Source organism: Bicyclus anynana, chromosome 24 (assembly GCF_947172395.1).
Source record: "Bicyclus anynana chromosome 24, ilBicAnyn1.1, whole genome shotgun sequence".
In the NCBI taxonomy this organism is placed as follows: Eukaryota; Metazoa; Arthropoda; class Insecta; order Lepidoptera; family Nymphalidae; genus Bicyclus; species Bicyclus anynana.
In genome coordinates this window covers 8296816-8310152 of record NC_069106.1, presented here as the reverse complement: position 1 = coordinate 8310152, position 13337 = coordinate 8296816, and the positions used below count along the sequence as shown (strand labels likewise).

General features: G+C 40.4%; 1 protein-coding gene across 2 annotated transcripts in view; it reads right to left on the bottom strand.

Moving 5' to 3' along the window:
- LOC112049460 (mycosubtilin synthase subunit C) overlaps window positions 1-13337 on the bottom strand; it is a 62048-nt gene that overhangs the window by 11803 nt on the left and 36908 nt on the right. The window contains exons 2-5 of one of the 2 annotated variants that reach the window (XM_052888905.1): window positions 3495-3622; window positions 2421-2568; window positions 1076-1209; window positions 212-388 (exon numbers count right to left, since the gene is read on the bottom strand). In XM_052888905.1, coding sequence (XP_052744865.1) covers window positions 212-388; window positions 1076-1209; window positions 2421-2568; window positions 3495-3615 — 580 coding nt within the window. In that variant the 5' untranslated portion in view covers window positions 3616-3622. Of the gene's footprint in view, window positions 1-211; window positions 389-1075; window positions 1210-2124; window positions 2250-2420; window positions 2569-3494; window positions 3623-13337 lie in introns of those variants that run through there. The other variant, XM_052888906.1, reaches the window with a different exon arrangement.

The following is a 13337-nucleotide window of genomic DNA, read 5'->3' as shown; positions in this document are numbered from 1 at the left end:
AAACCTACAAAAGATTTTTTTACTCTTCGGAGACGATATGCAGAAATAATTATCTTATGCCCGTGTCTAGTAAGACGTGGGTTTAAATCTTTTCGTTTGTACAGATTTATATTTTGTCTTACATAGATTATACCTATTGTTATATATATATTGACAGGCTACTGTTAGTATACCTACCTACATAAAAAGGCCGTTAATGATGACCACTCACCTTTCGGTATCCCCGTACTGCCGGAAGTGTACAACACAATAGCGATGGACTCCGCGTCCATCGTGACCAGCACCTCGTCATCGTTGGGCCGGTCCGCTGGCAGGGCGCTGGCTTCTAGTGATAGCTCCTCGAAGGATACCGCTGGTACTCCACTGCCGGCGAACATGGATGGCTTCGCTGAAACCATGACGAGATAGTTACCCTTGCGTTGTTTAGTCGTCTAAACCAGGGTTTCTCAAAGTGGGGTACGCAAACCCCTAGGGTTTCGCCATTCGACAGCAGGTTCGCGACAAGATTTACGAAATGGTGGCGTGATAACTGATACCGAGTAAGAAGTGAGAATTAAGGTTAAAATTGTCCAAATTACTCCTAACATTGAATCCATTTGCCACAAGAAACAAGCACACCCATCACATTAATATTACAAAGACATTTCTTTTGGTACTTTATGTGTTAACTTATTCAAATTGAAACCTTATTTTCTTCAACGGTCAAATTTATTTTTTCTGAGGGGGGAAGGTTCATTAGTTCTCTAGTTATATTCAAACAGACTCATAAATTATAAAGAACTAAATAAGTACCTACCTATTCGTAAAAAGATATTTTTTTAGTTTAATCTAAAGTATACTAAAGGTATATAAAGGGTATATAAATCTCGTGTTTTGGAGTCATAAACTCTCTCACCTCCGAAACGGCTCGATCGATTTCAATGGGTTTTTTTTTTGTATATTAAATTGTGGTAGATAAGATTTAAATTATTTTCGATAAGAAAAAAAAAGCTTAGCCCGTCGTGAAGATGTCCTTGAATTATTTAAAAAAAAGCAATTTTTCAACTGATTTTCTTGTGGTCCATGTTCAACATACCAGTGTCGTCGTAAATTACGAGCGAAGGTTCAGCGTCCTTCAATATGTGCGTGATCCTTCCTTGTGGGAAGCTTGGCTCCATCGGCACGTAGGCCGCGCCGGCCTTCCATGTCGACAGGAGCGCCACGACTGTGCTGTGGAAACAAGCGATGTTTAATAATAAGAAAAGAGGAATTTGATTTTCATCATCATCAACCCATATTCGGCTCACTGCTGAGCTGTCTCCTCTCAGAATAAGGGGTTAGGCCAATATTCCACCACGCTGGCCCAATGCGCATTTTTCGACTTCACTCACGCAGAGAATTGAGAAATTTCTCTGGTATGCAGGTTTCCTCACTATGTTTTTCCTTCACTGTTTGAGACACGTGATATTTAATTTCTTAAAATGCACACAACTGAAAAGTCAGAGGTGCATACCCAGGACCGGATTCGAACCCACACCCTCCGGAATCAGGCTATTACGGTCAATTTGATTTTAGTTACTGATAATAATATGCCTCGGATAGCAAGATAAGTCAACCTCTGTTCGCGGTTTCACCCGCGTAGTTCCTGTTTCCGTGTGAGTATGGGGATCGAAGGTAGCAAAAGACACTTACAAGTAACGTAGGTTTACTCGTATATTAGTAAAAGAATTTTCAAAATCGGTTCAGTAGATCCAGACAATACAACCTACAACCTATCAAACTTTATCTCTTTGTAATATTACTAGTCCACCCTAAGTCAGCTAAACCTCACTGAACAAGCCATGTGGACTCATCACTCTGCTCTTATGCTTTATAAAGAGGAGATGCCTGGCTATTGGTATAGGGTGGCAGGACTGGCAAAATACCAAAGACACTCGGCTCGAAGGACCCAATTCATCGTGTCCACGAGCTAAGAATTTATCTACAAAAATACATGATGGTTTTTCTAGGGCCCATCCAATGAATTCGTTAGTTAGTATCTGTGGTATTATATATATATAGTTTTGTGCGCTGCGATAGCTATGGTCATCGCATTCGTGCGCCCTTCCAGCTCAGCGTAGCTCACTCGTTGCATACGTCACTTACTTGTGTGTGGGCTGCATGCATACAGCGATCACGTAGTCCTGGTCTCGGTTGGGGCCGGTGGGTCGAGCGTGCGCTGCGATAGCTCTGGCCATCGCATTCGTGCGCCCTTCCAGCTCAGCGTAGCTCACTCGTTGCATACGTCACTTACTTGTGTGTGGGCTGCATGCATACTGCGATCACGTAGTCCTGGTCACGGTTGGGGCCGGTGGGTCGAGCGTGCGCTGCGATAGCTCTGGCCATCGCATTCGTGCGCCCTTCCAGCTCAGCGTAGCTCACTCGTTGCATACGTTACTTACTTGTGTGTGGGCTGCATGCATACAGCGATCACATAGTCCTGGTCTCGGTTGGGGCCGGTGGGTCGAGCGTGCGCTGCGATAGCTCTGGCCATCGCATTCGTGCGCCCTTCCAGCTCAGCGTAGCTCACTCGCACGTTGCAAGTTTCATCTAGATACAAACAGTATGCGCTTTAAATTTTTTTCATAGTTTCCAGTTGACGGAACAAGCACCCCATAACAAAGAAATACTTAACGAGGCATCGAGCATACACATTCCTAATATGTGATGCTTAGCGATTTTCAACCTTAGACATATGAGGTCGCATACGGAACGGGGTTGGAGATAGACAGGGCGGTAAAGAGACGAGGTATTATGTTAGGCATCGACATATCCAGTTTCAGTTGTGTGCATCTTAAGAAATTAAATATCACGTGTCTCAAACGGTGAAGGAAAAACATCGTGAGGAAACCTGCACACCGGAGAATTTTCTTAATTCTCTGCGTGTGTAAAGTCTGCCAATCCGCATTCGGCCAGCATGGTGGACTAATGGCCTAACCCCTCTCATTTTTCATATGGGTTGATAATGAACACAACTGAAAGGTTGGAGGTGCATGCCCCAGACCGGATTCGAAACCACGCCCTCCGAAATCGGGGGCAAAGGTTATATCCACTGGGCTATCACTAATTAAATTACTATTACTATTATAGAACTCAAAAATGATTACAAATATAAGAAAACTAATGTCAAACAAAGGTTCACTTCAATTCACATTCAATTTCAATTCACAACACTTGTCAGGACAACTTAATTAACAAATCAAACTGTAACCAAAATAAGACCGTAGAATGGCAGAGAATGACCTTGGTGAAGTCACGCACTTGTGAACGATGTGTGTAGGGTTAAAGGATCCAGTGACTGTTAACAAACACTCCCTTTTTCCACTCAAGTCACTCTCCCCGCCTATCCCAAGTAACCCATAAAGAATTATACAACAAGAGATGTGGACGGCTCGAATGTCACGAGCCCACTGAAGCCGTCTGTACCGCAATTCGTTGCAACGCGGCGATAACATCACCTGTTTTGTTTCACAAACCTGAGTATATGAGCGCGGTGCCGTCGACGCTGCCCATGCTGCTGAGGTGGTGTGTGAGCGGCGCGACCGGCACCGCCGCGCGCGCTCCAGGCACCACGGACACTCGTGGTAGCGACCCCATGCTCTAACTGTGAGACAAAGCAATACTTTGGTCACTAGTGATAAAAATAATAATCCGATGTTTGTGTAATAAAGAATATCTTTATTACAATCTCACAACATTGCAGGCGTCTGCTGTCTATATACTAATACTAGTAGACGCCGCGCGGTTTTACCCGCGCGGTTCCCGTTCCCGTAGGAATACAGTAATAATATATAGCCTTTCTCGATAAATGGGCTATGTAACACTGAAAGAATTTTTCAAATCGGACCAGTAGTTCCTGAGATTAGCGCGTTCAATCAAACAAACAAACTCTTCAGCTTTATAATATTAGCATAGATTATAAAGAGTAAAGATTTGATTGCTTGATTGTTTACAATCTCACTTGCTTGCACCCTACCGATAAAGACGTACCGCCAAGCGATTTAGCGTTCCGGTACGATGTCGTGTAGAAACCGAAAGGGGTTTGGATTTTCATCATCCTAACAAGTTAGCCTGCTTCCATCTTAGATTGCATCATCACTTACCATCAGGTGAGATTGTAGTCAAGGGCTAACTTGTAAAAATTAAAAAAAATTGTTACCTTTGACATATGTTGCATATCCGAAATTGAGATTCTAATTTCGGATATGCAACATATGTCAAAGTTAGTTAATTAGTTAACAGGACTCAAACTTTGGATCTTATAATTACACTTCATACTAATATTATAAAGGCGAAAGTTTGTGTGTAAGTGTGTATGTATGTTTGTTCCTCTTTTACGCTGCGGCTACTGAAGCGATTTGGCTGAAATTTAGAATGGAAATGATTTTACTCTAGATTAACACATAGGCTACTTTTTATCCCGGAAAAATCTATGGTTCCCGCGGGATTTGTGAAAAACTGAATTCCACGTGGACGAAGTCACGGGCGTCCGCTAGTATTAAATATTTTGTCTAGATATTTTTTTTATTAAATATAGTCGGGCGACCCTGGGATATAGTCTAGAACAGTCTAGTTTGCTGAAAGTACGCACATAGAGGTCGAGGATTGTGTGGATACAATGTAGGCACTAATAGACCGCCTTGGTAGCTCCAACGGTGAATGGCTATTAAGCAATTGGCTAGATTGGCCGTCAATGAAGAACGGACCTGGCCTGCATACAACTTACAAATAAACATTCCTACATGCTTTATATACTCATCTATCGTCTATCTAAATCTAAATCTACCTATACTTATAATAAATCTGTAGAGAGGTCAATAGGGATGATGACAGTTTTTTAAATTGTATATAAATTAAGAGTATGCTAATAGTAAAGCAATTTTGTAAAAGTAACAGGGAATCTGCGATCATTACTTTCGGAGCTACAGGGATTTAAAGGGTTAGATTTGCGGCGCTGCCGCGGATCCCTGAAAAACGCCCCATACAAAATGGCACGAACTAATTACGTCGTAGGTAATGTAGTGATCGTTAGATTTGAATGTGCGTTCAAACAAAATTACTAATATCTTTGTTATTTGTGCGTTTATGTTTATAGTTCGTTATTAAAAAATGTCACATTTAATGTAAGGAAGCTAAAATTGTATGAATTTTCATCTAATTACGATAAAAGATTTTTAATAGATTTTGAAATTTTATAATCTCATTTATTTTGCAAATATCCAGACAATCTTTGCTTTCTATGTATAAATTAGTTAACATTGACCTTATTTACCCGAATGTAGCATAAAAATCAATATATTCCAACCTAGTCATCATCCGCATTCTGTACATGAAATATATTTCCAAAATAACTATCACGGGGTGATTAGTGATCGATACTGATGCCAAAAATACAATCAGTAAAATTTTCGTCTGTCTGTATGTTCGGTATAGAAACAAAAACTACTCGACGGATTTTAACGAAACTTGGTAAAATTATTCTTCATACTCCTGGGCCGGTTATAGTATACTTTTCATCACGCTACGATCAATAGGAGCAGAGGAGTGAAGGGAAATGTTGGGAAAACGGGAGAAGTTACTCCATTTTTACAGCAATACTACTGTAAGGGCTGGATTAAAGAGATCTAAAGGCGGACGAAGTCGCGGCGTCCGCTAGTTACGAAATAAAATCGAATAGAACTCGCTTGTAGTTACCAGAGTCTATTCTTGAAAGCCGTGATACCACTGTGGATATAACCCTTGCCTTCGATCCGGAGGGCGTAGGTTCGAATCCTGCACCTGTAACTTTTCAGTGCGTTTTAAGAAATTACCTAAATATCATGTCTCTCTAAAGGTGAAGGAAAAACATCGTGAGGAAACCTGAATACCTGAGAATTTTCTTAAATCTCAACTCGTGTGAAGTCTGCCAATCCGCATTGGACCAGCGTGGTGAACTATTAGCCTAAACCACAGTAGATATAATAAGCCTAAACTCTCTCTTTCTGGGAGGAGACTCGTGTTCAACAGTGAGCCGAACATTGGTTGTCAATGATAATTCTTGTATACAGAAAACTGTTTACGGAATTTGCGTTAGGTACCCATAAACGATGTCTTCCTACAAATTGCTAACTCGTGAGATATCGACTAATAGTTATTGCTTTACTTATATAATTTGTGGCGGAAGGTATTATTTGCTTTAATCAACGTAATTTATTACATATATTTCATACTGTATATATACTAGCGTAATTACTTCAATACAGTCCAATTATAACTGCTAAGTGATAAGTGTTTACTATCAAAGATGTTCAAACGTTAAGTTGGGCTGACATTATTTATCATTATTCATTAATACATTAACCAATTAACCATTATTAACTATCATTAATAAAAGTTAGATTTTGAGGCAACCTCATCATTATCAACCCATATTCGGCTCACTGCTGAGCTCGAGTCTCCTCTCAAAATGAGAGGGGTTAGGCCAATAGTCCGCTGGCCCAGTGCGGATTGGCAGACTTCACACACGCAGAGAATTAAGAAAATTCTCCGCTATGCAGGTTTCCTCACGATGTTTTCCTTCACCGTTTGAGACACGTGATATTTAATTTCTTAAAATGCACACAACTGAAAAGTTTGAGGTGCATACCCCGGACCGGATTCGAACCCACACGCTCCGGAATCGGAGGCAGAGGTCATATCCACTGGGCTATCACGGCTCTATACAAAACACTTTTCAATCATTAAATAGATGAAGGTCGTTCTAATTCGGATCTTCTACAATAATAGGTTGAAAATGGATGAAATGTCATTGTCAAAATATATCATCTATGGGTAGGTACGTATAATTAATCTGTAGAGAGGTCAATTCTATACATGAAATATATTTCCAAAATAACTATCAGCGGGTGATTAGTGATCGATACTGATGCCAAAAATGCAGTCAGTAAAATTTTTGTTTGTCTGTCTGTATGTTCGGTATAGAAACAAAAACTACTCGACGGATTTTAACGAAACTTGGTGCAATTATTTTTCATAACCCAGGTTGTAGTATACTTTTCATCGCGCTACAATCAATAGGAGCAGAGCAGTGAAGGGAAATGTTGGGAAAACGGGAGAAGTTACTCCGTTTTTACAGCGATACTACTGTAAGGGCTGGATTAAAGCGGTCTACGGTCTTTGTCGGTAGGGTGATAACTAGCCACGGCTGAAGCCTCCCACCAGCCAGACCTAAACCAATTAAGAAAACCTCAATCGGCCCAGCTGGGGATCGAACCCAGGACCTACATCTTGTAAATCCACCGCGCACACCACTGCGCCACGGAGGCCGTACAAGGGAGAGAGGGATGCGGAATCGCGCGAGTGGCGAGTGGCAGATGCGGGCCACAAGAAGCGAGCAGCGACGATTGTAGCGTGTGGCGGCCACCTGTGGCAACTGTGTGCCGGTAGTGGCGTTTTGTGGTTGTGGCCCGTGTGTGGGAGCCCTAAGTGTAATAAAGCCCCTAGCTTCCATATATGACGTGAACTAGTTCACTGAGCCAAGTTACTCGTAACACCGTACTTTGCATCGGATAGCAATTACTGTCAATTGATCGATTGATTCAATCTTACATTGTATGAGCTGTTAACTAATAGACATGTTATGAATTTTATCCTATCCTACTATAAACGCGAAAGTTTGTATGAATGTTTGGATGTTTGTTACTCTATAACGCCGCTACTACTAAAGCGATTTAGCTGAAATTTGGAATGGAAATAGATTTTACTCTTAACACATAGGCTACTTTTTATCCCGAATAAATCCATGGTTTCCCGAGATTTGCGAAAACTGATGATTTTGATGATATGAATGTTTGTTACACTTTCACGCCTCAACTTCTGAACCGAATTAGCTTGGTATAAAGATATATTATAGCCTGGATTAACACATAGACTACTTTTTGGAACCCGAGGGATTTGTGAAAAACTAAATTCCACGCGGACGAAGACGCGGGCGTCCGCTAGTTAGTTTAATATTTTTGTAAAAAAGATTTTTTATAATATTACTACAGATGAAGTATCAAAGTGGTCATGATTGTATATTTTGTTTCTATAACTTTATTTATAATACCACCCATTACAAGATATTTTCTCGATCAATCTAATATATAAAATTCTCGTGTCGCGGTGTTCGAACTTGAACTCCTCCGAAACGGCTCGACCGATTTTGATGAAATTTTTTGTGCATATTCAGTAGGTCTGAGAATCGGCCAACATCTATTTTTCAAACCCCTAAATCCTAGGATAGGGTAGTGGTAGGGTAGGGGTATGGTATAGGGATAGGGTAGGGGTAGGGTAGCGGTAGGGTAGGGGTAGGGTAGGGGTAGGGTAGGGGTAGGGTAGGGGTAGGGTAGGGGTAGGGTAGGGGTAGGGTAGGGGTAGGGTAGGGGTAGGGTAGGGGTAGGGTAGGGGTAGGGTAGGGGTAGGGTAGGGTAGTGGTAGGGTAGGTTTATGGTATAGGGATAGGGTAGGGGTAGGGTAGTGGTAGGGTAGTTGTAGGGTAGGGTAGGGTAGGGGTAGAGTAGAGGTAGGGTAGGGGTAGGGTAGGGGTAGGGTAGGGGTAGGGTAGGGGTAGGGTCGGGGTAGGGTAGGGGTAGGGTAGGGGTAGGGTAGGGGTAGGGTAGGGGTAGGGTAGGGTAGTGGTAGGGTAGGTTTATGGTATAGGGATAGGGTAGGGGTAGGGTAGTGGTAGGGTAGTTGTAGGGTAGGGTAGGGTAGGGGTAGAGTAGAGGTAGGGTAGGGGTAGGGTAGGGTAGGGGTAGGGGTAGGAGTATGGTAGTGTAAGGTAGGGATAGGGAAGAAGTGCAAATAATAATAAGTCAAAGCGACGCTTGAGCGAGTCCGCTAGTATATTATAGAATTGTTTTCCAATGTAAACTTCCGTACCAGGTAAACAACAATTAAGTAGTTACTTATTAGAAAAAACATAAAAAATATAGTTACCGGTCAATTATAATAGACGCATATGGTTATAGTTATTTATTCATATTGAAAACATGTTTAACTGATGGGCTGCCACCAGTTTATTGCATCAGCAATTATTCCCATCTTAACATAAACACTTGTCCTAGTCTTCAACTAGCTATCCGCTCCGGCTTTGCGCGGTTAACGGAGTATATAATGTACTAGCTGACGCTGCGCGGTTTTATCCGCGTGGTTCCCATTCCCGTAGGAATAAGGGGATAAAATATAGTCTATAGCCTTTCTCGATAAATGGGCTATCTAACACTGAAATAATTTTTCAAATCGGACCAGTAGTTCCTGAGATTAGCGCGTTTAAACAAACACTCTTCAGCTTTATAATATTATAGATTTAGATTTAATGCAGGACAAGTTAGCATGTAGCAAGGATGGGTAACATCGTAGTCCACTTGGTATGTGGTCCGATGACATCGCAAAAATCGCTGGCAATAGGTGGGTTAAACTAGCCAAAGATCGGCAAAGATGGTCCACACTCGAGGAGGCCTTCACCCTCACTTGAGGGGTTCGTGTCTTACAATTTATTTAGTGTAAAAGTATAATTAGTTTAAATTGTATTATTAGTTGCACACATCTTGTAAAACAAAAAATAAAAGGCTTTTTTTTATTTTAAGTTGAAGCGCTTGGTCAAAATCGGAACTAATTAAGTTCCGCCATCTTGTTGTCTATCTCTGTCTAACTCTAGTCGGGGAAAAGAGACCAGTGCAGAAGGCAACATCAAGAATCCGCCAGACGCACACATACTATCTAGTAGTTCTGACAGAGTTGGCAAAGTTAGGAGAATCATACTACCTTAATTAGATAGCCGTGATAGCCCTGTGGATATGACCTCTGCCGATTCCGGAGGGTGTGGGTTCGAATCCGGTTCGGGGCTCCAACTTTTCAATTGTGTGCATTTTAAGAAATTAAATATCACGTGTCTCAAACGGTGAAGGAAAAACATTGAAGTTAAGGAAACCTGCATACCGGAGAATTTTCTTAATTCTCTGCGATGTTACTTTTCGCTTTTTAGTTTATTTTTGCGATTATGAAGTATTTGTTGAAAATATTTTATGACTTTATCTCGTTCAGACAGCCAATAGACCTTTGTTTTTATAGTATCTAACGATGAAGTGATTGGTATGGAAGTAATATTACCTTATAAAATAAAAACCTACTATTCATTTACATAATACAATGTTGACAGTGCGTACTAGAACAACTGTATTATTAAAATCCGACCCTCTAATGAATTAATGTTGCATAATATAATATATAAAGCTGAAGAGTTTGTTTGTTTGAACGCGCTAATCTCAAGAACTACTGGACCGATTTGTAAAAATCTATCAGTATTAGATAGCCCATTTATCAAGGAAGGCTATAGGCTATATAATATCCCCATACTCTTACGGGAACGGGAACCACGCGGGTGAAACCGTGCGGCGTTAGCTATTACCTTATAAAATAAAAAACTCAAAAATCAAAATCAAAAATCATTTATTTCAAGTAGGCTCAGTTTACAAGCACTTTTGACACGTCAGTTGACTATTTGTAAAGATTCTACCACCGGTTCGGAAGGCAGGTTCTGCTGAGAAGATACCGGCAAGAAACTCAACAGTTGCTCTTTTGAAAAAGTCATACAGTATTATAATTTACAATTGATAACAACTTACTGTTCATTTACATAATACAATGTTGACAGTGCGTACTAGAACAACTGTATTATTAAAATCCGGCCCTTTCAATAAATATTGCATATTTTATGCCGCCACGTCATATTACTATCAGCTTCAACTTATTATTATTATAATTTTTTTTTTTGGGGCTCTGTAAAAAATGATTATAATTCAGAACTTATTCATTTATTATGAATATATAAGTAAAGATAATACTCAGTCAGTGATAGCCACGTGGATATGACCTCTGCCTCCGATTCCGGAGGGCGTAGGTTCGAATCCGGTCCGGGGCATGCACCTCCAACTTTTCAGTTGTGTGCATTTTAAGAAATTAAATATCACGTGTCTCAGACGGTGAAGGAAAACATCGTGAGGAAACCTGCACTTCAGATAATTTTATTAACTCTCTGCGTGTGTGAAGTCTGCCAATCCGCATTGGGCCAGCGTGGTGGAATATTGGCCTAATCCCTCTCATTCTGAGAGGAGTCTCGAGCTCAGCAGTGAGCCTCCCATCAGCGGGTTTAACCCAGCAGGGGCAAACTGCATCCAATCTCCTCGCCCAACTGGCCTATAGGACCAGATTCTTCGGTTATATGCCAACACAAAGACCCCGACCGTTTTTACGGTACGACAGACACTACGTCAGAGAGGTTAATCCTCTGAGTTGTTTCCACGACACCCCGACGGGTGTGTGTGAAGAGATCTAGCTTTGGTATAAACGGGGGGAATGACTTGAGTGGAGAAGGGGAGTGATAATTAGTTTTAAAAGTCTTTAACCCTACATCCTTCGATTACAAGTCCGGAACTTCACTCAAGGTTATTCGCTGCCATTCGAGGGTTAATTGAAAACATTCTTTCATCGCGATACGGCCCCGGCCCGCGCGTGTTACGAACGAAGTTGCCAAGCTATAGTTAATCAATAAATAAGAAAAACTCGACACAGAGTGGACGATATTTGATTAAACACCATCATAATTGTACTATAATAATTATAATTTACTCGAGCCTTCAATAATAAAGAACTTTATCCATTCCAACCACTGCACGCGATCTCTTAGGACAACAAATTATAAGTGTTCCGATTTAATTTTTCCTCAATAACTTGTCAAGCTGTTTTCCATTTAAATTTCTATTTAAACTGTTAATAATAAAAAAAGAATAACGTTTATTTTCCTCACAGATGTTAATGTTAATCATTTTTGTATAAACTGTGCCGTTTAGTACAGGAAAGTAAATACCATTATAGTTATCATCATTATCAACCATTTATCAACCCTTAATCGGTTCACTGTTGAGCACAAGTCTCTTCTTCGAATGAGAGGGGTTAGGCTTGCTATGAAAATTCTCAGTTAAACAGGTTATCTCACAATGTTTTTCCTTTATTGATAGACGATTCCTTCATCTTTAATTTCTTAAAATGCACATAATTGTAGAAACCGTAAAGGGGGTGGATATTCATCCTCCTCCTAACAAGTTATCCCGCTTTCATCTTAGATTACATAATCACTTACCATCAGGTGAGATTGTATTCAAGGGCTAACTTGTAAAGAATAAAAAAAAACGTACGTATAATACAAGTACGAGTACATATATACATTTTATTTGTATTTATTACTAGCGGTCCGGTCAAGCTTTGCCTTGACTTATTCTCTACCCCTATCCTATTCTACTCCCATCTTAACTCTACCCTACACCTACACTACCATTACCCTATCCTACCGCTATCCAACCCGATCTCTACCCAACCCTACCTCTTCCCTCTTCATAATATTGGTGTAGATACTCGTAAGCAGATGGCAAGCGATGATGCAGCCTATGGTGGCACGCGCTTCCCTAGAAGAAGCCCATTCAATCTTGAATTAAATACCCATATTGTTGGTGGTAGGGAAAACATTAGCTAGAAGAGCATTCCAAATCTTTGCAGTACGTATATGGAAAGAGTAACTAAACCCAGTGGCGTAGCTTGTTTTGGAGGGGCCCTGTATCAAAGTTAGTTGGGGGCCTAATAAACGAGCGGCAAATCTCAAAAATCTCTTTAGCAAGATTTTATTGTCAATTCTGACCTACTCGTACAATAAAATATAACTATTAAAAGCATAAATAAATTTATAAAATAAGCATAAATTGACTAAAACTGTAAAATTTAAATAAATTAAAACTAATACTTAAAAATACTTATCAAAATTTGCCGCCCTTGGTAGGGTGCTCATCACGCAGGCAGCATTCCCGCGTTGAATTGCGATTGAGATTCTTTGCGCGAGAAAGCAGCCCGACCGCGGGTTTTAGTAGGTTTTTTATATATTTTTTTTTGATTAAATGAACCCCCACTTTTATGTCACGTCAACATAGACTCCCCCCCCCCCCCCCCGAGCCTTCTGTAGACCCCCGGAGGTACAGAAGGCTCGGGGTCACCTGAACCACTTTGGGAAACAATGCAATCAAACTTAATATCTAACTCATTATAATAAATTGTACGTTGTATAACCTAAGGGCTTGTATTTACCATAATGTTAACAAAATATCGAAAAGCAAATAGTTATCATTAGTATATACTGTTTTAGAATACAAACAAATTACTGTTAATTATTACTTATTATTATTTATGATTGACATTTCCTTTGAAAATATGCGTTTTGAGTGTAAACTCACACTATTTAAGTCTATAGTTAA